Genomic DNA, 26,242 nt, shown 5'->3' with positions numbered 1-26,242 from the left:
TGATAGCCCAGGGTCCTGGGGAAGAGATAAGAACATGCTGGACTTGGAGCAGGATGGGGGAGGAGCTGGAGGTAGAGGAAGAAGCCCCTCGCTCTCCTGCCTGCTGTTTGCAAACCAAGTGTAGGTATCCCAGGAGAATGAGACAGAGAGAGGACTTAAGAGAAATGACTGGTCTCACTCAAGACTTTCACTTCTTGGAGTGGCACGAGGAGGTCACAACAGGTGGAGAGGAAACTAAGGCATGTAGCAACACTGCAACACTCAGGGGCTTATGGGCCTGGAAACAGTTGCAGGTTCTGATCGTTTGTCCTCAAGGCAGGGAGAGTGGAAGACGTGTGTGCATGTGCGTGCATGTATATGTGTGTAATGGGGGCAGGAAGTAACATGAGCTTCATCTCAGGAGACGTCTGGAAATATTGCTATTGGTTGGCTCTAAATCCCCTCTCTGACCTGCAGGCTCCTCAACTGTGCAACAGGGGCTTGGCTGCAAAATCAAAAGTTGAATCCGGTTGATAGGCCTACTTGTTTCATTTCCCAAGCCAAAATAACTCTGTGTGTGTGTGTGTGTGTGTGTGTGTGTGTGTGTATTACCATCACAATGTCTCTATATAGAGTACACACAATTGTTACCAGAGGCCCCACTACTCCCTATTGCCTTCTGCCTGTACACATTTCACATCATTATGACCCCTTTGGCATTTGGATTTGCCACCCTTGGCAGGTCCCTTCTAGCTCTGACCTGCTGGAAAGATAATGGGTTGAGAGGGATAGGTGACGGGGGCAGGGAGAAGCAGGATTCAATTCTTTCCTGTCCTGCAATGGAATTGAGGTGCACAGTAGGTCTTTTTCTACAGAGGGTCTTGGAGGCGACTGGCCCTGGGTACCCAAACAGGCCAGTTCCACACAGAGAAGAAGCAGGAAGCACTAAAGTTGCAGCATCTGGGGTGTTGGGTGCACTTTCCCAGCTCTGCTGCCAGCTCAGATGGAAAGGTGATTAAGAGATAAGCTGTCTGAGATCACACCTGTAATTCCAGCACTTTGGGAGGCAAAGGAGGGAGGAAGACTTGAGGCCAGGAGTTTCAGACCAGCCTGGGCAACATAGTGAAACCCCACCTCTTCAGACATAAAAGATACAAAAATTAGCTGATGTGGTGGAGTGCCCTTGTAGTCTCGGCTACTTGGGAGGCTGAGGCAGGAGGATGGCTTGAGCTCAGGAGCTTGAGGCTGCAGTGAGCAATGATTGTACCACTGCACTCCAACCTGAGCAAGAGAGTGAGACCTTGTCTCATAAATGAATGGATGGATGAATGAATAAATGAATGGTAAGCTCTCTGGGAACTGCGGGATGCAAAGAGCTACTCCCCGCTGACACCTGCCTGCTGCTCCTTTTTGCCATCACAATTCCAGTGCCCTTGGATGGATTTCCATTGCAGCTCCCTGCCCTTTGGGTTTGAACCAACCAGCCTCTGGCAAACAAAGTAACTTCAGAGCAGGAAAGCTGGAAACAAAGCAAAACTGGCTCCAATCCCTAGCCAAAGGGCTTCTCAGCAGTTGGAGGCAGTTTAAAGAAAGAAGGACCCACTCGGTCATGGAAACAGCAGTGTTTACAATAGCCTGGTGGGATGGAATTGACCCAGGGAGTCATGAGACCTGAGATACGGGCACTGCTCTGCTTCTGATAGGCTGTGTGACTTTGGGCAAGCCCGTTCCCCTCTCTGGTCCCCAGGGCCCTCATCTGTTAAATAAAAGGGTCACACAAGAGTAGCGGTTTTCAGATGAAATTTTACATGGATCCTAAATTCCTGAACAGGTGAAGAGAGCGCGCTGTGGTTAAATAGGATCGCCAGAGGCTCCACTACTCCCTATTGCCTTCTGCTGGGACACATTTCACATCATTATGGCCTTTTTGGTTCTTGGGTTTGACACCTGTGGCTTAGAGGCCCTTTTCAGGTCCCTTCTAGCTCTGACTTCTGGGAAGATGATGACTTGGAAGGGATGGGTGATTGGGGCATGGAGAGGCAGGATTCAATTCTGTCCTTGAAACCTCTCTTGCCTAAAATAAGCTGTAGAGAGTACAGTTTAAAAACACAACTCAGCCTGGGCGTGGTGGCTCATGCCTGTAATCCTAGGACTTTGGGAAGCTGAGGTGGGTGGATCAGATCACTTGAGCCCAGGAGTTCGAGAGCAGCATGGTCATCATGGCAAAACCCCGTCTCTACAAAAAATACAAAAATTATCTGGGCATGGTGGTGTGCATCTGTAGTCCCAGCTACTCAGAAGGCTGAGGTGGGAGGATCACTTGAGCCTGGGGAAGTCGTTGAGGCTGCAGTGAGCCGTGATTGTGCCACTGCACTCCAGCCTGGGAGACAGAGTAAGACCCTGTCTCAAAAATAAATAAATACATGAAACTAAGTTAAAAAAATAAAAACACAACTCCACCAAGTGAAAGAAGCCAATCTGAAGAGGCTACATACCGTATGACTCCAGCTATTTATCTGAAAAAGGCAAAACAATGGAGATAAAAAGGTCGGGGGTTGCCCAGGGTTATGGGGGAGAGAGGGAGGGATAAATAGACAAAGCATGGGATTTGTAGGGCAGTGAAACAAGTCTGTGTGATACTATAATGTCATATACATGACATCATATATCTGTCCAAACCCACAGAATCTACAACACCAAGAGTAAACCCTCGTATAAACAAACCATGGACCTTGAGTAATAATGATGCATCAATGTGGGTTCATTGATTATAACAAATGTATCAGTCTAGTGCTGAATGTTCATCATGGGGGAGGCTATACCTGTATGGGGGCACAGGGGGTAGATGAGGGGTGTGAAGCTCTAGCTTCCTTGCTGTCCCTGCTTGAGTGCTCCCTATGGGATTGGCTAAGACCTCTGTTGTGACTGCATTGCACCTCAACTCCTGCTGCTTCCCAACCCTGCTTTCTTCCCTTTTCCTTTGGGTGTTCCCTCCTGTGACTGTCCGCAGTAAACCTCCTGTATGCAAATCTCCATCTCCTACTTGGCTTTCCAGGCAATCTGACCTGAGACAACTTACTTCTACTTTTCCTCCAAGAGGGGCCTGGAAATCCTACAGAACCCCACAAAAGACACCACAGATGCCCCCTCTGAAAGTTCAGGCAAGCCACCTATCTTCTCTGGGTCCCGATTGAGGACCTTGACCTCATAGCAACTTGGAAAATCTTAAAACTCAAATGAGCCATCATCTCCAGCTTGTGCGTTTGCCAGTGAAGGGTAAAGTTATTGCGGGTGAGGGACTTGGTGGTCCCAGGATAAGAATGAAGATGAGCTGTATGAGCTGCAGCCAGGAGACCTTCCGTCCCTGTCCAGAATGCAGGGTTGGGATAAGAGTTCCCTTCCCCACTTGCCTGGTCTGTCCCAGCTCCAGATGGCCTCCCTTCTGCTTGCCACTCCTAGCTGCAGTCAATGACCTGGAAAGGAGTCCAACAAGTTTTTCCTGGAAAGGAACCTGACCCTGGTGCTGGGGTAGGGGGTGGAGTGATGAGGATCTTGTGACTGCAGTTAGAAAAGCCAGGCCCCACACTCCAGTCTTGACCTATCCAGCTCTACTTAGCACAGTCCCCTCAGCACTCTGCTGGGTGCTGCAGACCCCAGGATGAACCATGAGCCAGTCTTGCTTGCTGGGATCTGACTATGGAGTCCAACCATTGGCAGGCTTGGCTGTGAATGAGAATTACCTGGGAAAGGTGTCAAAAACACAGCGTCCTGGGCCTCACCCCCAGTGGCTCTATTCAGGGAGTCTGCAGCCGGGCCCAGGAATCTGTATTTTCTTTCATTTTTTTTGAGACAGAGTTTCACTCTCGTTGCCCAGGCTGGAGTGCAATGGCGTGATCTCGGCTCACCACAATCTCCACTTCCCAGGTTCAGGTGATTCTCCTGCCCCAGCCTCCTGAGTAGCTGGGATTATAGGCATGCGCCACCACACCCGGCTAATTTTGTATTTTTAGGAGAGATGGGGTTTCGCCATGTTGCCCAGGCTGGTCTCGAACTCCTGACCTCAGGTGATCCGCTGGCCTCGGCCTCCCAAACTGCTGGGATTACAGGTGTGAGCCACCATGCCCGGCCTGGAATCTGTATTTTCAAAGATTTATTTTTGGCCGGGCGCGGTGGCTCAAGCCTGTAATCCCAGCACTTTGGGAGGCCGAGATGGGCAGATCACGAGGTCAGGAGATCGAGACCATCCTGGCTAGCACAGTGAAACCCCGTGTCTACTAAAAAAAATACAAAAAACTAGCCGGGCGAGGTGGCGGGCGCCTGTAGTCCCAGCTACTTGGGAGGCTGAGGCAGGAGAATGGCGTAAACCCGGGAGGCGGAGCTTGCAGTGAGCTGAGATTCGGCCACTGCACTGCACTCCAGCCTGGGAGACAGAGCGAGACGCAGTCTCAACAACAACAACAACAAAAAGATTTATTTTTATTAATTTATGTGTATATATATATATATATATATATATTTTTTTTTTTTTTTGAGACGGAGTCTCGCTGTGTCTCCCAGGCTGGAGTGCAGTGGCGTGATCTCGGCTCACTGCAAGCTCCGCCTCCCGGGTTCACGCCATTCTCCCGCCTCAGCCTCCCAAGTAGCTGAGACTACAGGCGCCCGCCACCACGCTCGGCTAGTTTTTTTTTGTATTTTTAGTAGAGATGGGGTTTCACCATGTTAGCCAGGATAGTCTCGATCTCCTGACCTCGTGATCCACCCGCCTCGGCCTCCCAAAGTGCTGGGATTACAGGCTTGAGCCACCGCGCCCGGCCAACTTTATGTATATTTTTTTCTAAGAAAAGATGTTGCTCTGTTGCCCAGGCTGATCTCGAACTCCTGGTCTCAAGCCATCATCCTGCCTTGGCCTCCCAAGGTGCTGGAATTACAGGCATGAGCCACTGCACTGCGCCCCTTTCTTAATTCTTACATCTTTCCTTCCTGAAGTTTCTCAGCTGCCCTCTGCTGCCATGCCCTTGGTCTAATAGTCACCAGACCCTCAGCCTAGATTTTACAATATCTTCCAGGTCGTTCCTCTCTTGCGGTTTCCCAAACTGCAGGCATTCGTCTTCCATCTTTACAATTTTTTGGGGTCATATTGACATATCACCTGTTGTATAATTTACCTCAGGATTTTCCTTAAATTAATTTTTTAAAGAAACTTAAATAGACCGATTTTAAAAGACAGCTTTCTAGAGTTGAAAGCAGGGAGTCAGACAGATATTTGTCCACCCGTGTACCTAGCAACATTATTCACAATAGTCAAGAGGTAGGAACAACCCACCTGTCTATCAATCAACAAATGAATGGATGAACAAAATATGGGATATCCACATATTAGAATACTATTCCGCCATAGAAAGGAATTACACGCGCCATGACATGGATGAACCTGGAAGACATTATGCCAAGTGAAAGAAGCCAGGCACAAAAAGACAAATATTGTGTAATTCTATTTATAGGAGGTGGCCCAAAACATAGAGACAGGAAGTTGGAGTTACCACGAACTGGGTGGAAGGAGCAGTGGGGAGTTATTGCTTATTGGGTAGAGTTTCAGTTTGGGAGGATGAAAAAGTTCTGGAGAAGGATGGTAGTGGGGGTTGCACAAGAATTTGAAATATTTAATGCCACTGAATTGTACATTTCAAAGTGGTTAAAATGGTAAATTTTATATGTATTTTGCCATGATTTTACAAAAAGAAAACTTTTTTTCCCACGTATAAATGGAGAAGCAAAACCAAACCAACAGTATCACTTGTGGTTGAAAAAGAAACAATGTTACTAAAATAATGTCAACTTCTCTACCACTTTGTTAAAAAGAAATCTTAGCAAGCATTAGGGCACTGTCAAAGATCAGGGAAAATCAAGAGACTTTGTCCTTGATGCAAGAAGGATTGAAGGAATCTGAAAAGTATCTATGTCCTTCCTATGAGAATCGGTGGTAACTAATGCCTCTTTCTGAACTGTCTTTTGACTGTGGGTGTCTTGGTCTTTGGAAACCTCCCATCTGCCTATGCTTTCCTCTCTGAATTTTTTTTTTTTTTTTTTTCTGAGACAGTCTTGCTCTGTTGCCCAGGCTGAAGTGCAGTAGTACAGTCTCCGCTTTCAGGTAACCTCCACCTCTCAGGTAACCTCTGCCTCTCGGGTTCAAGCGATTCTCGTGCCTCAGCCTCCCAAGTAGTTGAGATTACAGGCGTGCACCACCATGCCCGGCTAAAACACAAAAAGGCGTTTTAGTAGAGATGGGGTTTCTCTATGTTGCCCACGCTGGTCTTTAACTCCTGGCCTCAAGCAATCCACCCGCCTCGGCCTCCCAAAGTTCTGGGATTACAGGTGTGAGCCACTGCGCCCAGCCCCTCTCTGATCTTTCTAAACAATCCCTTTAGGATCTATAACAGTTATTCCCAATGCATGAATATTCTTTGGTGGTTTTCCAAAGTGCTTTTTCTGTGCACATCAGACATCATCAAGCAAGCTCTCATGTTTTATCCATTTTACAGATGAACCTCAGAGAGGGGAAGTCACTTGTCAGGGTGACTCAAGGCGAATCAAGGCTAAGTCCAGAAGCTTCCTACCTCCCTCCAGCCACTTCCCTGATTGCCTGGAACTGACCCAGAGTGTCCTTGGGTTAATTTTCTGATTCTGCTCTTCTCAAGGTATCTGAAGTTGGGTCTTAGGACATGAAACCAAGCCCCAGCCATCAGACAGACTGGGTATCAACAGGTTTCTCTCTGACTGCGTGGGACCTGCCCTGCGTTTGTGGAGGTTCACATCTGCTTGCTGCACTGGACTGGGCTCTCGGTAGACCAGGGTTCAAATCCTGCTTCTGTAAACTGCTTGCTGTGTGGCGTTAAGCAAAACAAGCAAAACAAAACAAAACACCTCCTGGGACTTCTTTTCTGATAGAGGGTTTGTAACAGGGAGAGAGTAAAGAGATGAGACCACATTAGCGCCTCCCAGTGTCTCTGCCCTGGGGACTTTTGCACCACAAGGGAACATTGGAGTCACCTGGGATAGATGGTTTAACCTGCACGGTCTCAGCCTCACCCCAGGCCTAGCCAACGGAGCCTGGGGGTGAGCCAAGGAACCTGCATCCTAAACAGGTTGATCATCCTAGGTGATGTTCATGTGTGGGAAGCCTGGGATTCCCAGCTCAGTCATCTCCGAAGACCCTGCCTCCAAACGTTCTGAGGTTGTTGGAGACCAGGTCATTACCTAAGGCAGCCGGGGGTTTGCAAGGTGATCATTTGTTGGAGTCAAGTTCCTCTGGTTCCTCTTTCTCCAAGAGGAAGAAGTACCAGTTTCCTTGACCTCACTCCGGAGAAGTATTTATTTATTTTTTCTTTGGAGTGGGGAGCAGAGACTGAAGACTTCCTGCCAAAGTTAGAAACATCAGGCTGTGACTGGGGAGGGAGCCATGCCTTGAACTTCTAGGCTTTTGCCGCTTCTCCTGTGCCACCTAGGGTGGAGAGGGGTTGTGGGACTCAGGAGGACCACGGCTTTTAAGAGTTACAGACAAAGCTAAGCATGGTGGCTCTGATTCCTGCTTTCCTGGACCCTAAGAAGACCCAATTTCTCACTCCCACCCCGGCATTCGTATGCTGGCTTTCCGAGGCCCTTTAGCCTCTCTCCTTAGAGGGTGTGACTCAGGACCCCAAAGCGAGATACAGAAGCGAGAGATCAAGAGATCGGTTCAGTCCGGGAGACCCCTCCCCCACCCCTCCCAACAACACACACCTTCGCCAAGATGTTCAACGAGAGTTGACTTCTCTCATCCTCCGGTTAAAGGTTTGGCTCCCTGCTGCCTCCCTGCACAGGGGCCCCCGCCTGGAAAGCCCAATACCCAAGATTCCAGATTTAGAGGAGGAATATGACCCAACAGAGAAAGTGAAGCTCAGAGAAGGGCGGCCCTGGTCCAAGGTCTGGAGTACAAGAAGGGCGTGTGTTTTCCTCCGCGCTCAGGTGCGCGCCTCTGAAGGATCCCGGGCGCACAGAGTCCGCCAAGGGTGGCCTGGGGCGTGCGTCTGCTGCGCGCTCCCCGTCTGCGCTCCAGCTTCTCTGTAGAAGCTGCCGCCAGGCTTTCCTGCCACCCGCCCACGGCCCTGGAGCTCTGGGCACAGCAAGCCAAGCCCCGGGTTCCCAGCTCCCCGTTCCCATGCAGAGTCGCTCCAGGGATGCAGGAAACGAGGTGTTTCCCGGGTCTACATTCTGCATATTCCATCCCCCCCTCCTCCCAGACTTACTGTGTAACCTTGAGCTAGTAACTAACAGTCTCGGAGCCTCGATTCTCAGCCCGACCTTAGGGGCTGCAGAGGAGACTTTGGTCACCTACCGCTGTTCCCCGGGCTCCCGCACGCGCTGCTGGTGGCCTCTCCCTCCCGCCAGCTCTGGGGCCGCGGCGAGTCTGTGGCAGCTCGTCCCCTTATCATCTTACCTCCCCGCCTCCCCGCAGATCTTTTCCCTTTCACTTTCTTTCTGCATCACTAGACGCTGGCCAGGCTGTGGAGCAACCAGGCACCTGCTGTGGCCACCACGTGCTTTATCAGAAGTGGCATCCCAACTGCCTGGGCCCTTCAAGAGGTCCCTACCTCCAGTCGGCTCCTCACAGTGGCCAGCTCCACTTCGAGGAAAGTCCCAGGCCCAGAGCCGGAGCCAGGAGCTAGGGAGCCACTTGGGCAAGTGATCAGCAAGCCCTGACTTGCAGAGAGCTCGTCCCCACTCCTGGGTGGCTCTCTGTTTCTCTCCAACTCAGTCCAACCGTGAAAGTGGCAAACCACCTCCCAGGGCACATGGAGGAGTGAACTGAGCTATTCAGTCCTCTGATGCTGGCCCTACGGAGCAAGACAAAATCTCTCAGGGCCTTCCATGGATGGAAAACCTGTGTCCCCATGACCACACCCCCAGTGGTGGCAAGAGTCCCGCCCTTCCTTTTCAGAGGTCTTGGATTCCTGCTGGGTCTTCCAGGGCATGAGACCTTGAGGTGGTGACTTTCCCTTTTCAGGCCTGTATTTCCTCATCTGGAATTGAGGGAGGGGGCAAAGTCACCTCTGACTTCTCCCCATCAAACCCTTTCCCCTAGCAACTTACAGCTGCACCCAGCAACACCCGCAGACCTGTCATCTCTCTCTGGGTTCAGAGCAAACCATACATTTCAGGGGAGTCTGAGAAAAGGGGTACCTTTTCTCTGTTTCTCTGGAATGGCAGGACCAGCTGAGACCACACTCTAAATTAAGATGCTTTCCCGGCCCTTTTACCTTGGGGCTCTGACAGGTAGGACCCAGCCGGGTGTGGAGCCAGGCAACGCATGGTGTAGGAATTCCAGCCAGGCAGCAGCTCCTGGAGTCTGGCAGCCCCTCCTCGTGCCCTCAGCTTCCACAAAGATGCCTTCGGATGCCCAGCTCGGAAGCACACAGCCTCATCACTAGCCTCATCACTAGCCAGTCACTAGTCGGGAGCCCGCCAAGCTAAGCCAACATGCAAAGAAACAAGTGAGGGACTGTCAAAAAACTCTCCCTGCAAGGTGGCCCCAAGCCGTCAGATTTCTGTTTCTGAACACCCTCTAATTTTCCCACACTCCCTTAAACCCTTTAACCATCCAACAACAGCAATGCCAATAAAATTGAGCTCCTATGATGATATTCAGTTCCTACAAACTACTGGGCAGTGTGCTAGGTCCCTCGTCATTACCCTATCATATGGGCTTTCCCACAGGTCCATTTTACACTCCAGGAAAAGTGACTCAGAGAATATAAACAACTTCTTCAGGGGCACACCCTTCGCAGCCAACGGTGGAGCTGCCATGCTGCCTTCAGAGCCAGTGCTAGGTGTCAGCGCTGTGCTCTTCCCACCATCTGTCCCCTTGTCCCCTGCCCCTTTTCTAACAACACCATTTTAAAACTGGGGGAATGGCAGCATCCGCCAGCTCTCGCCAGCTGCCAAGGGCTCAACAGCTACACCTCAAGGCTGACTCCAGTTTTGGTTTCCCTGCTTCTCTGGGGATGGAGCAGAGTCTGGCAGAGGTCCCGTTTTGCAGAAGCAGTGCTCAGTATTTACCCAAAGGGATGAGAAAGGATCTTGCTGTGGGCGGAGCCAGGCCAGCATGCTGAGAGTTAATGACACACTGCCCGAAAGTCTGACTTCTAGAACCTTTCGGTGCTGATACAGGATTCACAGTCCAGACACCTGGCTGACCTGAAGGTTCCCTCCGGTGGAAGGAAATAGACAACTCTTTCACATCTTCCAATGGCCTGCCCCAGCAGGACACAGACTCATGTTCTTATCCTCATCCCCGCCCCCAATTCAGAATAGTTTCTCTGTTTATCTAGAATGGCAAGACCAGCTGTGACCGCACTCTAAATTAAGATGCTTTCCTGGCCCTTTTACCTTGGGGCTCTGACAGGTAGGACCCAGCCGGGTGTGGAGCCAGGCAACGCATGGTGTAGGAATTCCAGCCAGGCAGCAGCTCCTGGAGTCTGGCAGCCCCTCCTCGTGCCCTCAGCTTCCCCAAGGATGCCTTCGGATGCCCAGCTCAGAGGCACACAGCCTCATCACTAGCCTCATCACTAGCCAGTCACCGGTTGGGAGCCCGCCAAGCTAAGCCAACATGCAAAGAAACAAGTGAGGGACTGTCAAAAAACTCTCCCTGCAAGGTGGCCCCAAGCCGTCAGATTTCTGTTTCTGAACACCCTCTAATTTTCCCACGCTCCCTTAAGCCCTCCCCACGCGTCTGAATTTCAATTCCTTGTTGTGGATTGCATTTGGTGAAGACAGAAAGTTACACAGAAAGTCTGTTGGGGGAACCTTCAACACTCTGACATTCATAAATGATGATCACAATGGAACCGCACTGGTGCCAGCTGCCAATATGTGCCATCCTCTGCACGATGGGGCCAGTATTATAGCCACCCCAAATGCCTCAAGACAAGCTGAGAGCCTCTTTTGGGGACTTCTTAGATGCCGTTCCCCTCTACCATGCCCACCCCCACACGAAATTGCCCTGAATTTCCCTGGAGATCATAAGTGGCCCACCTGTCATTTTCATCCCTAGATATTGGACTAAAACACAAGTTATGCCTAAAAGAGTGTTGACCCAAATATAGTACCCTTGTAGCCAGATGGTTTGGGATGACCCACCGATGTGATGCTAAATAATACTGACTCCCACAGGGAGAAAGGTAGTGTCTTTTCCAGGATCTGCGCATCCTCCCAATGACATCAAGGACGAAGTCTCAGTTTGGTGCTAACATGTCTTTAACACCTCTTCTAATGTATGATCACTTCATTTTATAGAAAGCAGCTCTCTAGCCTCAGAGCCTTCTATAGTCAACAGTATCTTGCTAGAGTCGAACATCACTCTGCTTTCTTGTTTAATGGTTACCTCCTGTTTTTGCCATTTTTTTTCCTTTATATTGGAATGTAAAGTTTTATTTGAAAATAAAGTAGATGTCTGGGCCAGGTGGCTTGTACCTGTAATTCCAACATTTTAGGAGGCCAAAGCAGGAGGATTGCTTGAAGCCAGGAGTTGGAGGCCAGCCTGGGCAACATAGTGAGACCCTGTGTCTACAAATTATCATTATTATTATTATTTTTTAGACAGAGTTTCACTCTTGTTGCCAGGCTAGAGTCCAATGGGACGATCTTGGCTCACTGCAACCTCCGCCTCCCGGGTTCAAGTGATTCTCCTGCCTCAACTTCCTGATTAGCTGGGATTACAGGCACTCACCACTACATCCGGCTAACTTTTCTACAAATATTTTTTTAAAAATTAGCCAGGTATGATGGTGCACACCTGTAGTCCCAGCTACTCTGGAGGCTGAGGTGGGAGGATCGAGCGTGCCCAGGAGTTCGAGGCTGCAGTGAGCTATGATCATGCCACACACTCCAGCCTGGGCAACAGAGTGAGATCCTGTCTCTCTTAAAGAAAAGAAAAGAAAGGTGAATAAAAAAGGTGAGTGGTTAAAAAAATACCCTGTCATAAATAATAGTAAGGTGTTACGCAGAAAACACAAAAATGAGGAAGGTGGTACTGAAATGAAGGTTTGGAAGCAATGACTTGCGTGCCTTATGCATTTTTGCTGAAAGAGCACTGGACAGGGAACTTACTAGCAGGTGTGCGACCTTGGCCTCTTTACTTCCTCTCTGTGGTCCTCAGTTTCCCCAGGTGTGAAATGAGAATGATGCCCTTCTTTGTAAGGTGATTACTTTGAAGGCTTCACTGTTTTCAGAAGTCCTGGGGTGAGGAGGGGGGTGGAAATTGCTGGACAAATAAGAAGTGCTAAGAGTCAATTTGAAACAGCCTTGCTTGGTGGGGCTAACAAACGGACATGGTGAATGTCAGAAATTCTAAGAAGGGCCAGGCGGGGTGGCTCATGCCTGTAATCCACTTTGGGAGGCTGAGGCAGGCAGATCATTTGAGGTCAGGGGTTCAAGACCAGCCTGGCCAACATGGCAAAACCCTGTCTCTACTAAAAGTACAAAAATTAGCCTGGCCGTGATGGTGTGTGTGCTACTCGGGAGGCTGAAGGACGAGAATCACATGAACCCAGGAGGCGGAGGTTGCAGTGAGCTTAGATTGTGCCACTGCACTCAAGCCTGGGTGACAGAGACAGACTCAGTTTCAAAAAAGAAAGAAAGAGAGAAAGAAAGAAAGAAAGAAAGAAAGAAAGAAAGAAAGAAAGAAAGAAAGAAAGAAAGAAAGGAGGGAGGGACGGAGGGAGGAAAAGAAACAGAGAGAGACAGAAAGAAATTCTAAGAAGTCTAATTATCCTACGACCTAGTGCCACGGGAGAGGCACCTCTGACTGCTCAGCCATCTTGAGGTCCCATATGGGGGTCCCTTTCTGTTCTCAAAGATAGCTGGCTCTGATGTCCCCCCATCTCGCCCTCAGACCGATGGCCAAGGCAGCTTTGGAACTTAGAATGGGCCAGCCACGACTACCAACTCTCACCTGGATGACTGCAGCTGCCTGGTATATCTTCCCTGTACCAGAGGTTCATTTCAGTACCACCTTCCTCATCTACATCTTCCTTGACTCCTCCAGACCCGGGTCTTTTCCACAAGACCTGAACCTGACGGTGCCTGTGTCAGTGTAGGTCTCTGAGCAGAGCAAGGGACACCCGTCAACCCGTGTGTTTGGCTGATGGCAGAGGATGCACTTTGGCACCCGGAGGCACCAGGGTAGAGAGGCTAGAGATGAGTGGCAGTGGTACCCAGCCAGGAGCTGAGCTGAATTTCAGCAGAGGCAGGTGAAGGTTCAGGGATGGAAAGGGAGCGGGCAGGAAGGCTCAGAGGCAGAATGACAACCTCTGGCACTGAGTGAATGGGGGTAAAGAGCAGGAGGAGGAGTGAAGCCCACCGCAGGCTTCTTATCTGTTGAAACACCTGCCTCGTTGCTTCTGCCTCTTAAAGACTCCTGCAGGGTGGATGCGGCGACTCACACCTGTAATCTCAGCACTTTAGGAGACTGAGGTGGATGGATCACTTGAGGTCAGGAATTCGAAACCAGCCTGGTCAACATGGTGAAACCCTGTCTCTACTAAAAATAGAAAAATTATCCAGGAGTGGTGGTTCATGCCTGTAATCCCAGCTGCTCGGGAGGCTGAGGCAGGAGAATTGCTTGAACCCAGGAGGTGGAGGTTGCAGTGAGCTGAGATCATACCATTGCACTCCAGCCTGGGCAACAGAGTGAGACTCCATCTCAAACAACATCAACAACAACAACAACAACAACAACAAACTCTTGCAGAGGTGATGAGGATTCCCCGAGCCCAGGTCTGCTTGGGACAAAGTCAGTTCTCTCCTGAGAGGGGACCCCTGTCAGGAGAGGTGCTGCTGAAGCCAGTCTTGCCCTAAGGATCTGAATTTATTTGTCTTGAGCCAGAATCTAGCATGGCAGCAACCACTAGCACCCATACTGGGGTCCCCTGCCAAGTCCCAGGGAGAGATGGGGAGGAACTTGGTCTTCCAAGTAAAGAACAGTGTTCTGGAAAAATTGCCGGTCCTTGCTGCAGTCTCCCAAAACAGATTTCGCTCAATCCTACCTTCGCACCTTGGTTCCCTGCAAGCCAGGGGAGAACGCTGGGAGCTTGCTCCCTCCCGGCGCTGCTCTCCTGCCTTCTCCCTTTTGGCCTATATTTTAGCCATCCTGCAAAGCTCGAGTTCCCAACTTCATTGCGCCACCAGCTAACTATAATTTTTTGCTTTGCTAGGTTTTACAAAACTTGCTGCAACATTGTTTGGCAATAAAACTTCAACTTTCAAGTTCATAAGCATCATACCTGCTACCTCCGATTATATCATAAATCTGTTAATGTCTAGGGCCAGGTCTTTAATTTTCTACGGTCACCCCAATGCCTACATAGAACTGAGCATTTGAAAGACACATCATCAGGCTGGGTGCACACTGCACTTTGGGAGGCTAAGGCAGGCATGTCACTTGAGCCCAGAAGTTTGAGACCAGCCATGTGCAACACAGCGAGACCTCATCTGTACAACAAATAAAAAAATTAGCCTGGCAGAGTGGTGCATGCCTGTAGTCCCAGCTACTTGGGACGCTGAGATGGGAGGACAACTTGAGCCCAGAAGGTTGAGGCTGTAGTAAGCTGTGATTGCACCACTGTGCTCCAGCCTTGGCGACAGAGCAAGACCCTGTCTCAAAAAAAATAAAATAGTCTGGGCGCGGTGGCTAATGCCTGTAATCCCAGCACTTTGGGAGGCCGAGGCAGGTGGATCACAAGGTCAGGAGATCAAGACCATCCTGGCTAACACGGTGAAACCCCGTCTCCACTAAAAATACAAAAAATTAGCCGGGCGTGGTGGCGGGTGCCTGTAGTCCCAGCTACTTTGGGAGGCTGAGGCCAGAGAATGGCGTGAACCCGGGAGGCAGAGCTTGCAGTGAGCTGAGATCACACCACTGCACTCCAGGCTGGGCAACAGAGCGAGACTCCCTCTCGAAAAAATAAAAATAAAAAAATAAAATAAAATAAAAGACACACTATTCCACGACCATTTGAAGGAATGAATGGAGTTTTAGATTTGAATGATCAAGGCAGCCTCCAGTTCCAAATGGATGAAGATTCCTCCCCTACTAGATTGAGAGTGCTTCTTCATCTCATGCTTTTTGGTGAAAGAGCACTGGATGGGGAGTCCACCATAATTTCTAGCAGGTGCTAAATAAATGATTCAGGAGAAGGAAAGAAAGGAGGTGAGAAAGGGAGGAAAAGAGATCGGTGAACAGGGAGATAGGTGAGTAGAATACAACTGCTATGTATCCAAATTAGGGAGGAACATGGGAGAGCATATGAGAACCTGGACCTACTGATGGATTGTTGTATAGGGGGCTTAGTTGGTAGGAAGGCAGGAAAATATTTTGACATGTAAATATATGGGAAATATATGGGTGATTAGGTAGGTACAGAAATTGATTAACTGATAAGTAGACATGAGTAAATAAGTATATAAGTATGTAGGTAGTAGATATAAATAGATAAATTGAGAAGTAGATTACCACCATAAGACAGGGCAAGAGGCTGGGCACGGTGGCTCATGCCTATAATCCCAGGATTTTGGGAAACTGAGATGGGTGGATTGCTTGAGGTCAGGAGTTTCAGACTGGCCTGGCCAACATGATGAAACCCTGTCTCTACTAAAAGTACAAAAATTAGCTGGGCATGGTGGCAGGTGCCTGTGATCCTAGTCATTCAGGAGGCTGAGGCAGAAGAATTGCTTGAATCTGGGAGGCAGAGGTTACAATGAGCTGAGATCATGCCACTGCCCGCCAGCCTGGGCTACAAAGCAAGACTCTGTTCCCCAGCCAAAAAATAATAATAATAATAATTAATTTTAAAAAAAGACAGGGTGAGAATAATGATAATAACAATAATAAAAAGAAATAGATATGAGAAGGTAAGTAGACAGATCAGGAAAGTTGGAGGGCAGGCAGGTAGGTGGATGGGAGAGTAGACAGTAAGGAACGCAGGTGAACTGTTCAAGGTCATAGCAACAGAGAATAGAAACCGTCCCTGGTTGGAGAAGTGCCAGGCTTAGGGGCAAGTTGTGTTTGGAACAGTCTGGCCTGGGAAAACCCATGGGGAAATGCCAGCTTCCGGATGCAGGTGTGTCTCCTTCTGTGGTTCCTGGGGTAGAGGGCCAGAGAAGCACTCCAAGGTGAAAAGCATGAGTTCCTCACCAACACATCCCCTTTCCTGAGGCAAAGGAGGTTCCCAGGATCAGAACAGGGGCTAGTTCTCAGGAAAGGAAGCCCAGAAGGAGGGAGGGCACAGCCTCTATCCTCTCTGGTATGTCACAGCTCTGGTTTCTCACATCCAAAGGATCAGATGGGGAAGGAAGCTGGAGGAAGGGAGCTACCGATTTGTGGAGTGTTCCTACCTTTCCAATAAATCAGGCAACTTCCCAGAAGGAGGCTTTGTTCTATTCTTCCTAGAACTGAGACCTCACGGGCGAAAATACCACACAATGAAAACAGAACAACAAAAACAACCAACAAAGCAGAGTCAAAGGAATCAATAAAATCTAAGACCCTGGCAGGGGTGCCCTACAGCCTCTGAGAAAGTGTGCAGAATGGGCCCCTTCATGCTGTGCCTTCCATGGTCAAACCTAAGGCCAGCTGAGGCTGCCCACACTTAGAGTCATCTTTCCACCATTCACGTTGGGCTTGTGGTTGCCTCAGACGCCAGCCTCGAGGCTGAGTCAGAACCAGCTTCCTCTTGCAGGAAATGCATGGGTCTTACACTGAATGATGTCCCTGAGCCCTTAGATCAGTGACTCCGAATGCTATTATCATCTCCACTTTGTAGATGGGGAAACTGAGGCAGGGTGCCCAGGAAGTGCTCAGAGTCATATCTCTTGGAATTGGGAAGGCAGGACAGGCACTCAGGCTGTCTGAGGACATGGCCCATGTGCTAATTCAATGCCTCAACCCAAGGACAGGGGCCACATTGATTCAGTTCTCAAATATGCACAGTACCCAAGCACTCAGCACTGCGTTTTGCACAGAGTAGGTGTCTAGATATTGTTTGGGGCCCCCAGTGAGACTGCAGTAATTATTTTTCTCGGTGCTTCAAACCCCTGGTTTATCTTCTTCCTGTTCAATTCTCCTTGCTGTTATCCTCCTTATAGTGGTCTGATGTTTTTACAGTGTGACCTAATGCCAAGCACTGCCTTGGAAGGTTTCTACCTACCATCTCATTTAACCCTCACTAGAGCCCTGGGAGATTCGTGTCATTGCTCCCATTTCAGAGATGAAGAAACTGAGATTCCGAGTGGTCTAGTCATGTGGCTAAGGTCACATGGTGCATAAAGAACAGAGGATGGCCTCAGACCCAGAGTTGTCCAGCTGTCCAGCTGTCCAACCTCCAGCCTGGTTCTTTTTCCATCATCACCCATCCTAGCTCCCCCTTCTTTGGCTTCTGACAGGTGTTGTCCCGATGTTGTCACCCACTGTTGACCAGGGACTGCCTGAATGTTTGCTTTAACTTCCTATTGAGGCACCTGAGTTCCTCCAGGGCAAGGACCTTGACTCTTGGGACTCACTGGAGCTTTCATGGGACTGGATGCACAGAGGTTGCTCTGTGTAGCATAGAGCGAAACCCCTAAGCTCCCATCTCCAGAATTGAGCTTTCTGCACAATTGCAACTAAGGTACTGCAATATCTGAAGGTGCCTTCTGAATCATCAATTTCACTTTGAAGATTGCCGACCTATTTGGGGTAGATTTATGGTAGCCCCTTGCGTTGTTTAGGAGAGGAAGCCAAAACAGTACTTTTTTTGCAGAAAGTACAGCAATTGGCCAGGACTCATGAGACCCCATAGTCTCCCTCTTCAGAATATGACCAGAGGCAAATCACTTAACTTCTCTGTGCCTCAGTTTACTCATTAGTAAAGGAGGAATAATGGTATTACACGAACTATCCATTCATCCATCCACCCACCCATCCACCCACCCATCCACTCAATATTCAACAAATATATATTGCATACCTACCGTGTGCTCAGGCCCTGTGCTAGGTATTTGGGACATATTGTGATCAAAACATAGATCCATGTTCACATGGAGTTTATTTTCCAGTGGGAGGGTCAAACAATAAACAGCAAACACACAATACAAAAGTAAGATATACAGAAGGTGGGGAGCCAGGCGCAGTGGCTCACGCCTGTAATCCCAGTACTTTGTGGGGTGGACGGATCGCTTGAGGTCAGGAGTTCAAGACCAGCCTGGCCAATGTGGTGAAACACTGTCTCTAAAAATACAAAAATTAGCCTGGCGTAGTGGCTTACACCTGTAATCCCAGCTATTTGGGAGGCTAAGGCATGAGAACTGCCTGAACCCAGGAGGTGGAGGTTGCAGTGAGCTGAGATCTCACCACTGCACTCCAGCCTGGGTAATAGAGTGAGACTCTGTATAAACAAACAAACAAACAAAAAAGTGGGGAAAAAAATCAATCTGGGGAGGGGGCTCAGAGTGTGGAGGGAGGAGCTGCAATTCTAAATGGTTTGGTCAGGGCAGGCCTCGTTGATAAGCTGCAAAGAGTAGAAGGAATTTAGGAGGTTGACCAAGAGAATGCTCGGAGAAGAGTGCTCCAGACAGAGGGAATGGCATGTGCAAAGGTTCTGAGGCAGACAGTGTGCTGAGCATGTCCGAGGAACAGCAAGGGTGCCAACGTGGCTGGAGTAGATGAATGAGGCAGACAGGAGTAGGGGATGAACAGCAGGGAGGTGATGAGGTGGGAAATTGTCCGGATTGTGGGCCGTTGTCCAGATTTAGCTTTTTCTCTGAGTGACGTGGGAGCCAGTGGAGCGTTTAGCACAGCAGAGGGCCAAGGTCATTACAGAATGGTTCGGAGGGAGGGTCACAAAATCCCCACATGGATGATTTCCTTTTCTGAACTCCCATAAAAATGAGTCAGTGCCCTTTGTTTACAAACCATGCAATTCTCTTGCCCTGTCCTCTTTCCTCCCCTCTGAGAGCTGTCCAGCAGCAGCACACCTGCCCACTGTAGAGGGTCAGGCCTGGCAGCCCTGGAGGGAAGCTGGCTGCAGGGCAGAAAGAGAAAGCAGGAAAAAAGCAATTTGCCCTATACCCCTCTCAGCTCCCCGAAGACCACACTGGGCCCTGAGTGCAGTTCCACTTTCTGGAGTCACGTGAGATCAGAAATAAAAATATTACCTCCCGAGGGAGGAAACACAGTTAAATAACAGGAACCAGCACTCTCGGAAGGAGGGGGTGGGAGGGGCTGGAGTGTCCGGCAGCAGCCTGTGAGGGCACATGTGGCTGGGGCGGGAGGGGCTGCAGCCAGGGAGAGAGGAAGGTTCTGGCTTCTCCCCCAGCTGGCATCTGTGCCGCCATCGAGACCACACTGACTGTCTGAACCCCTGTTGAGAAGCCAAGGGAGAATGTTTGGGTGGTAAAGATGCCCCCTTGCCTAGCTGTCTGTTAGGAGGAAGAGAATGAAAGATGAGGCCAAGAGACGATGGAAACCACTTGGGTGAGAATTTGACCATAAAAAGAGCCAACCCCGTAGAAATGTATGTCTTGGCAGGAAAGTTGGTAAACAGCATTGATCTGGTGCCCAAGATAAGGCCGCCAAAACGCATTTGATGCCCTGAAGGTTAAGTTGAATATCAAAGCTTGTCTGTCTTCAAATCTAGCCGTCACCACTTCCCACCTGGGGGACCTGGGCAAGTTGTATCACCACTGGGTAGAGTCTGTTTTCTTCTCTAAGTGTTAAATACGGATGAGGATCAAAGGGCTCAAGGTCAAGGGAGAAGTAAGTAAGAGGGTTCTAGATTGTGGTTAGGAAGTTTCTGGCACACTAAATACTCAAAAAATGTCAATCACTGTTATTCTCTCAAGACTTGCATTTCAGAAGGAGATAGAGCTAACATCGTCTTTAGAAAGTTATGACCATGTCGGATGCGGTGGCTCACGCCTGTAAGCCCAGCACTTTGGGAGGCCAAGGTGGGAGGATCACTTGAGCTCAGGGGTTTGCGAGCAGCCTGGTCAACACAGTGAGACCTCATGTCTACAAAAAGTAATTTTAAAAAAGTATCCAGGCATAGTGGTACCTGCCTGTGGTCCCAGCTGGTTGGGAGGCTGAGGTGGGAGGATCTACTTCAGCACCGCAAGTTGAGGCTGCAGTGAGCTGTGATCGTGCCACTACACTCCAGCCTGGGCAACCAAACAGACTCTGTCTCAAAAAAAAGAAAGAAAGTTGTGACATTGCAATGAAGGGAGGACTTCTTTGTAACTGGGTAGGAGACATAAAAAGTTGGAGGAGCCAAGAATGTGAGTGGACAGAGTACAGTACAGGCTTGTCTTTCCGGTTTAAGATGATTGTGCCACCAATGCTCTTAAAAATAAGGCATTCATTCTCTCTCCCTCCAAGCGAGTTCTTATTCTCTGTTTCTCATCTTTCTTTCCCCTACCTTCTCCCTTTTTCTCTTCCTCCGTCAGCCTCCCCTTTCCTTCCTCTCCCTCCCTTTTCTCCCTGTCTCTGCCTGTCTGTCTGTCTCTTTCTGTCTGTCCTTCTCTCCCTTCCTTTCTCGCTCTCCCTCTGTCTCTCGGTTTCTGTCTGTGTGTGTCACACAGACACACACATGCACACATAAGCAAATGCATGCAAACGCACACATGCTCATGCACACACATACACACAAGGTGAGCTCTGCTTTCAGCTCTTTCTCTGGCTCCTCCTTTCTCTGCACCCCATTTCTCTATTTTTTTTAGATGGAGTCTCCCTCTGTTGCCGAGACTGAGTGCAGTAGCACAATCTTGCCTCATTGCAACCTCTGCTTTCCGAGTTCAAGCAATTCTCCTGCCTCAGCCGCCTGAGTAGCTGGGACTACAGGCACCCACCAGGATGTCTCACTGATTTTTATACTTTTTAGTAGAGACAGGGTTTTGCCATGTTGGCCAGGCCGATGTTGAACTGATCTCAGGTGATCCACTTGCCTTGGCCTCCCAAAGTGCTGGGATTACAGGCATGAGCCACTGCGCCTGGCCCCATTTCTCTCTTTTTGATTCACAATGATTGTGCCTGCATCCATCTTCCCCACTAGACTGCGGGCCCCTTGAAGGCAGGAGCTGATCTATCCATCCATGCCCCGTTAATGTTGGTGTATCATCAGGGCTCAGTGAGTGAACCCAAGCAGGCATTTGGCTGCATGCCCCTGGGATGGTTCCTTCCAGCAGAGTGGGAAGCAGCAGCGTACACTCCAGCACACCCAGCAACAGCGACAGTGCTCCAAGTTTTCACTGCTCCTGCCAGCTCACCAGACACCAGTCTGCCTTCCCGTTGACTTCCCTTTCAGAGAGGAGGGAAAATCCTTGAGCTGCCTACAGTCTGTCATTGCTCTTTGATTAAAAGTGATGCCAACTTACCATCATGGTCACTGTGGCCGGGGCCCCTCTCGGCTGCTGGGGACTGCAGCCCACTCTGGGCCCACCCCAGGAGGGCCAAGTCCAGGTCTCCTTTCTCTAGGAGGGTCAAAGAGATCTTCCTGGCCAGAGCCTCACTATCAGGCTCATGGAGCAGGGTGCAGTGGTATTCCCTGGAGAGGAGCTCCTCCTTCAGCAGGCTGTCCAAGAGGGCCTGCACCTGGCTGGGCTGATGGCTGGAGAGCAGTATTCGCACCTGAGTCAGGATGGCCTGGAAGTTGTTCATGGCAGCCCTTGGAGTCAGGGCAGCTGCCCCGGCCAGTGCCTGGGATCTCCGCTCACCCGGCGTGCAGCATCCAAAACATGAAGTGAAATCCAGGACGAGGGAACCTCTGCAATTTATTACAGTTTATTTCTACTTAGGAAGATTTCCTCTTTTGTGTTGTAGGCTGGGGTTCCTGAAGAACGGATGGATATTGGCTTTTGGGTTGATTCAGACTCCACAGGTATTCTCTGGGTCCTACCCAGGTGCATGTGCCAGAGAAGCCCACAGTCTTCTGTTGGAGCCAATCTCGTATTGCTAAGAGGAAGGCAACATGCCTCTGTAGAGGACCTATAGGGTAATAGGTCTTTTCAGATGTTTTATCATAGCAAGAAGGCATTGTGGTATAGAGATTAAGCAAATAGGCTTGGAGCTAATCTGCCTATGTTCAAGTCCCAGATCTGCTCCTTGACAATTATGTGACTTTGGGCGTGTTAAGTAGCATTTTTTTTTTTTGGCAGGGTCTTGCTCTGTTGCCCAGGCTGGTGTGCAGTGGCGTGATCATACTCACTGCAGCCTCAAGTTCCCAGGCTCAAATGAACCTCCCATCTCTGTTTCCCGAGTAGCTGGGACTACAGACTCACACCATCATGCCCCGCTAATTTTTTATTTTTTGTTTTTAACAGAGACAGGGTCTCACTCTGTTTCCTAAGGTGGTCTTGAATTCCTGGGCTCAAGTGATCCTCTTGCCTCAGCCTCCCAAAGTGCTGGGATTACGGGTGTGAGCCACCAGCCTGTCTTAATTAGCATTTTTAGTCTCTGTTAACAGTACTTACATTATAGGGTTGTTGGGAAGATTAAATGAGATAACATAAATAGAGTTCCTAGTGCATTATCTACAACATGATATTAATACAATAAATACAAACCATCATTATCATTATTAGTGATTAATCATGCAAACTACTATCACCTTGAGTTTAACCTCACAAAACCTCAGTCTCCTCATCTGCAAAATTTCCCACTAAAAGCAATCCAAGCTCATATACATTTAAGGGGCTTAAATTAAGTGGACCTAGTAAGCACTTAACGAATACTGACTATTTGTTAAGACTATCCCCAACTTACTAATGCACAAAACTGAGGATTTGCATAGAAGCCAGTCTGGTTTATGATTCTAAAAATCCCCAACCCAGTTTTAAAGAACCCATAGGCGAGTGTTCTCCTGCCCATTCTGTAACATGCCGTGACTTTGTTTCCTTCCAGACTCAGGACTACCATCTCTCAGATGGGGCCATTTGCATTATTCACTTAAATGAGACAAAGGATTTCCATTTCCAATATGGCTGACCAGCTCCCATATGATCACTACCACAGGTGACAACTATAAACTCTGGGGAGAATATAAAAAACAACTATCTGAAGGCACTGGAGAGTGACAGGCCAGGCAGATACCGGAAGGGAGTCAGCACACGGATAATGAGAATATCACCAGTGAATTTCCTAGTTCATGAGTTTAGTCTGAAGGCAAATTTCAATCAGTGCTGTGCAGGGCAGTTAAGACTCTTATTTTAAAAAAGGGGGAAAAAAAAAGGCTGGTCATGGTGGCTCACAGCTATAATCCCAGGAATTTGGGAGGCCAAGAAGGGAGGATTGTTTGAGCCGAGGGGTTTGAGACCAGCCTGGGTAACATGGAGAAACCCCATCTCTGCTAAAATTACAAGAGTTAGCTGGGTGTGGTGGCTCATGCCTGTGGTCCCAGCTACTTGTAAGTCTGAGGTGGGAGGATCACTTGAGCCTGGAGAGATTGAGGTTGCAGTGGGCTGTGATACTGCCACTATGCTTTACCCTGGGCCACAGAGTGAGACTGTATCTCAAAAAAAAAAAAAAAAAAGGAAAAGTTTACTGCCCTTTACAATCAGAGGATAGAATTTGGGGCAAAAATAGCTACTGGAAAGTAGAAATCCCAGACAGAGAGGGAGAAAAGAGTAGCCCCAAATTCTGTGTATAACTGCCCAAATATCTGGCTGGCCTCTGGACCACATATGTATTCATAGGTCAGACTCCAAGCAGCTCAGCTAAGGCTGAGCTAAATTTTGAGCTGCAATGGGTGTAGGGGTAGGAGATTTTGCATTTGATTCCAGCCAAGTTATATTCCTACTGAAATAAAATCCAAAAATATTAACGCTGTTCAGATTATAACAGAATCCAGGGTGTTCATGACATATCCCTAATGTCCTGTGGTCAATACAGTATTACTTGACATAGGCCAGGTGCAGTGGCTCATGCCTGTAATCCCAGCACTTTGGGAGGCCAATGCAGGTGGATCACAAGGTCAGGAGTTCAGGACCAGCCTGGCCAACATGGTGAAACCCTGTCTCTACTAAAATTACAGAAATTAGCTGGGGATGGTTGCAGGCACTTGTAATCTCAGTTGCTCAGGAGGCGGAGGCAGAGAATTGCTTGAACCCAGGAGGCAGAGGTTGCAGTGAGCCAATATCGAGAGCCACTGTACTCCAGCCTGGGTGACAGAGCAAGACTCTGTCTCAAAAAAAAAAAAAATAAATAAAAACAAAATTACTTGACATATAAAGAAACAAGAAACAAGTAACATTTTCAAGAGAAAAAGACAATCAATGAAAACGCCTCAAGATGATGCTGATGTTGAAATTAGCAGACAATGATTTTTAAAGCTAGGATTATAACCATGGAGGAAAAAGACATCAAAGATGTAAAGGAAAATACGCTCATCAAAATGAAAAGATAGGAAATTTTAGCATAAAAATAGAAACCATAAGAAATAGAATCTATTAAAAAAATAACCAAATGGAAATTTTCAAAGTGAAGAATACAATGCATGAAGTTTTAAAAGTCACTGGGTAGAATTAACAGCAAAATAGATATGAAACAAGAAAAAGAATTTTAAAATGGTACAGTAGAGGTTATTCAATTTGAAGAAGAGAGAGAAAATAATTTTTAAAATGAGCTTCAAGTATTTGTGGCATAATCTCAAAAGGTTCAACTTATACATATATAAAGTCACAGAAAGGGAAGAAAGGATGAGACAGAAAAGGTATTTAAAGAAATAATAGCTAATGTGTTCTCAATAAAGATGCTTCTAATGAAGTAACTCAGGAATTGAAAACGAAATATCATATGTTCTCACTTATACATGGGAGATAAACTATGAGGACGCAAAGGCATAAGAATGATATAATGGACTTTGGAGTCTAGGGCGAAGGGTTAGGTGGGTGAGGGATAAAAGACTACACACTGGGTAGAGTGTACACTGCTCAGGTGGTGGGTGCACCAAAATCTCAGAAGTCACCACTAAGGAACTTATCCATGTAGTTAAAAACCACCTGTTCCCCCCAAAACTCTTGAAATTTTAAAAAGTAGAAAATGGGGACAAAAGATGTGACTATGGAAGACTAGTCAAAGAGATACAATGTTACTGGCTTTGGAGATGAAGGAAGGAAGTCACAAGCCAAGGTATGTGGGTAGCTTCTAGAAGCTTGAAAAACCATGGAAATAGCTTCTGTCCTGCAATCTTCGGAAGGGAATCAAATTCACCTTGATTTTAGCCCATTGAGACCCACGTAAGACTTATACAGTAATGTTAACAAAATAAATTAGTGCTGTTTTAAGTAAAAAAAAAAAAATAGCCAAAGCCTTTTTTTTTTTTTTTTTTTTTTTAAGGAATACAGATTTGAGAAGCTTAGCAAATCTAAGTAGGATAAATGCAAGAAAACCACACCTAGGCACATAATAGCCCAACTGTTGAAAACCAAAGCTAAAAAGAAACTCGTGAAAGCAGCCAGTTCAAAATAATACAGTACATATAGGAGAACACCTGAATGATCACCGACTTCTCATTTGAAACCATGGCGGCTGGAAGACTGCGGAAGAATATCTTAGAAGAGATAAGATTTTAAAATATGTTCATTCTGAGTTCTACATTCAGTGCAAATATCCCTCAAGAATGCAGACAGAAATAGGCATTTTCAGATAAAAGAAAGCTAAAAAGATAGGTTGCAGGAGATCTGCATTACAAGATGACGAAACAGCAAACTGTGGGTACACAGAGCCAGGGATAAGGATCTGTTGTTCTAATCACTTAATAAGTCTGCTTTGATTGTTCCTGTCAATCCAGTGACCACTTGTCATGTGCTTGGTGGAGAAAACCTGGGTGCCAGCCTCCACTTGGCCACTGACTCACTGTGCCATTACTGGCAAGACACTTCCTCTCTCTGGGCCACAATGTCGTCACCCATGAAACACATAGGTCGGATTACATGGTCCCCAGGATTTTTCACTTCTGAAATACTACAGTTTCCAGGGAGGTGTTACCTAATTGCAGAACCCACTGGTCTTGAGCTCAACAATATTCCCCTGCAATTAATCACTGGCGTATTACTTCTCCCATCTTTACTTATTCAGAGCTTCCTGCATGATTTTTTTTTTCTCCTCCAAATCACATTCAATCTGTACTAATTATTTACCTAATATTTTGTTTTACTCTGTCTTACTGATTGAATTTCTTTTAAAAGGAAATTTCCTATGTTTATC

General features: G+C 48.1%; 2 protein-coding genes across 56 annotated transcripts in view; one reads left to right on the top strand and one right to left on the bottom strand.

The window, feature by feature from the left end:
- DEXI (Dexi homolog) overlaps positions 1–11,472 on the top strand; it is a 67,698-nt gene extending 56,226 nt beyond the window's left edge. For 3 of the 6 annotated variants that reach the window (XM_077983281.1, XM_077983279.1, XM_077983277.1), the window contains exon 5: positions 6,675–6,964. The gene's annotated coding sequence lies outside the window, so the exon portion shown is untranslated. Of the gene's footprint in view, positions 1–6,076; positions 6,128–6,518 lie in introns of all 6 variants that reach the window. The other 3 variants (XM_077983278.1, XM_077983276.1, XM_077983280.1) reach the window with 2 other exon arrangements.
- CIITA (class II major histocompatibility complex transactivator) overlaps positions 1–21,797 on the bottom strand; it is a 62,030-nt gene extending 40,233 nt beyond the window's left edge. For 7 of the 50 annotated variants that reach the window (XR_013412413.1, XR_013412414.1, XM_077987213.1 and 4 more), the window contains exon 1: positions 21,415–21,794. Coding sequence is in view for 34 of the 50 variants with exons in the window: in XM_077987213.1 (XP_077843339.1) it covers positions 21,415–21,697 (283 nt within the window). In the remaining 16 variants the exon portion in view is untranslated. Of the gene's footprint in view, positions 1–7,755; positions 7,846–8,350; positions 8,498–8,606; positions 8,850–9,272; positions 9,483–21,414 lie in introns of those variants that run through there. The other 43 variants (XR_013412415.1, XM_028841294.2, XM_077987214.1 and 40 more) reach the window with 17 other exon arrangements.
- Positions 21,798–26,242: the final 4,445 nt, after the last annotated feature.

The sequence above is a fragment of the Macaca mulatta genome, chromosome 20 (genome assembly GCF_049350105.2).
Source record: "Macaca mulatta isolate MMU2019108-1 chromosome 20, T2T-MMU8v2.0, whole genome shotgun sequence".
Lineage (NCBI taxonomy): Eukaryota > Metazoa > Chordata > Mammalia > Primates > Cercopithecidae > Macaca > Macaca mulatta.
The sequence above is the reverse complement of the archived record's forward strand: the minus strand, read 5'-3'. Positions and strand labels throughout refer to the sequence as shown.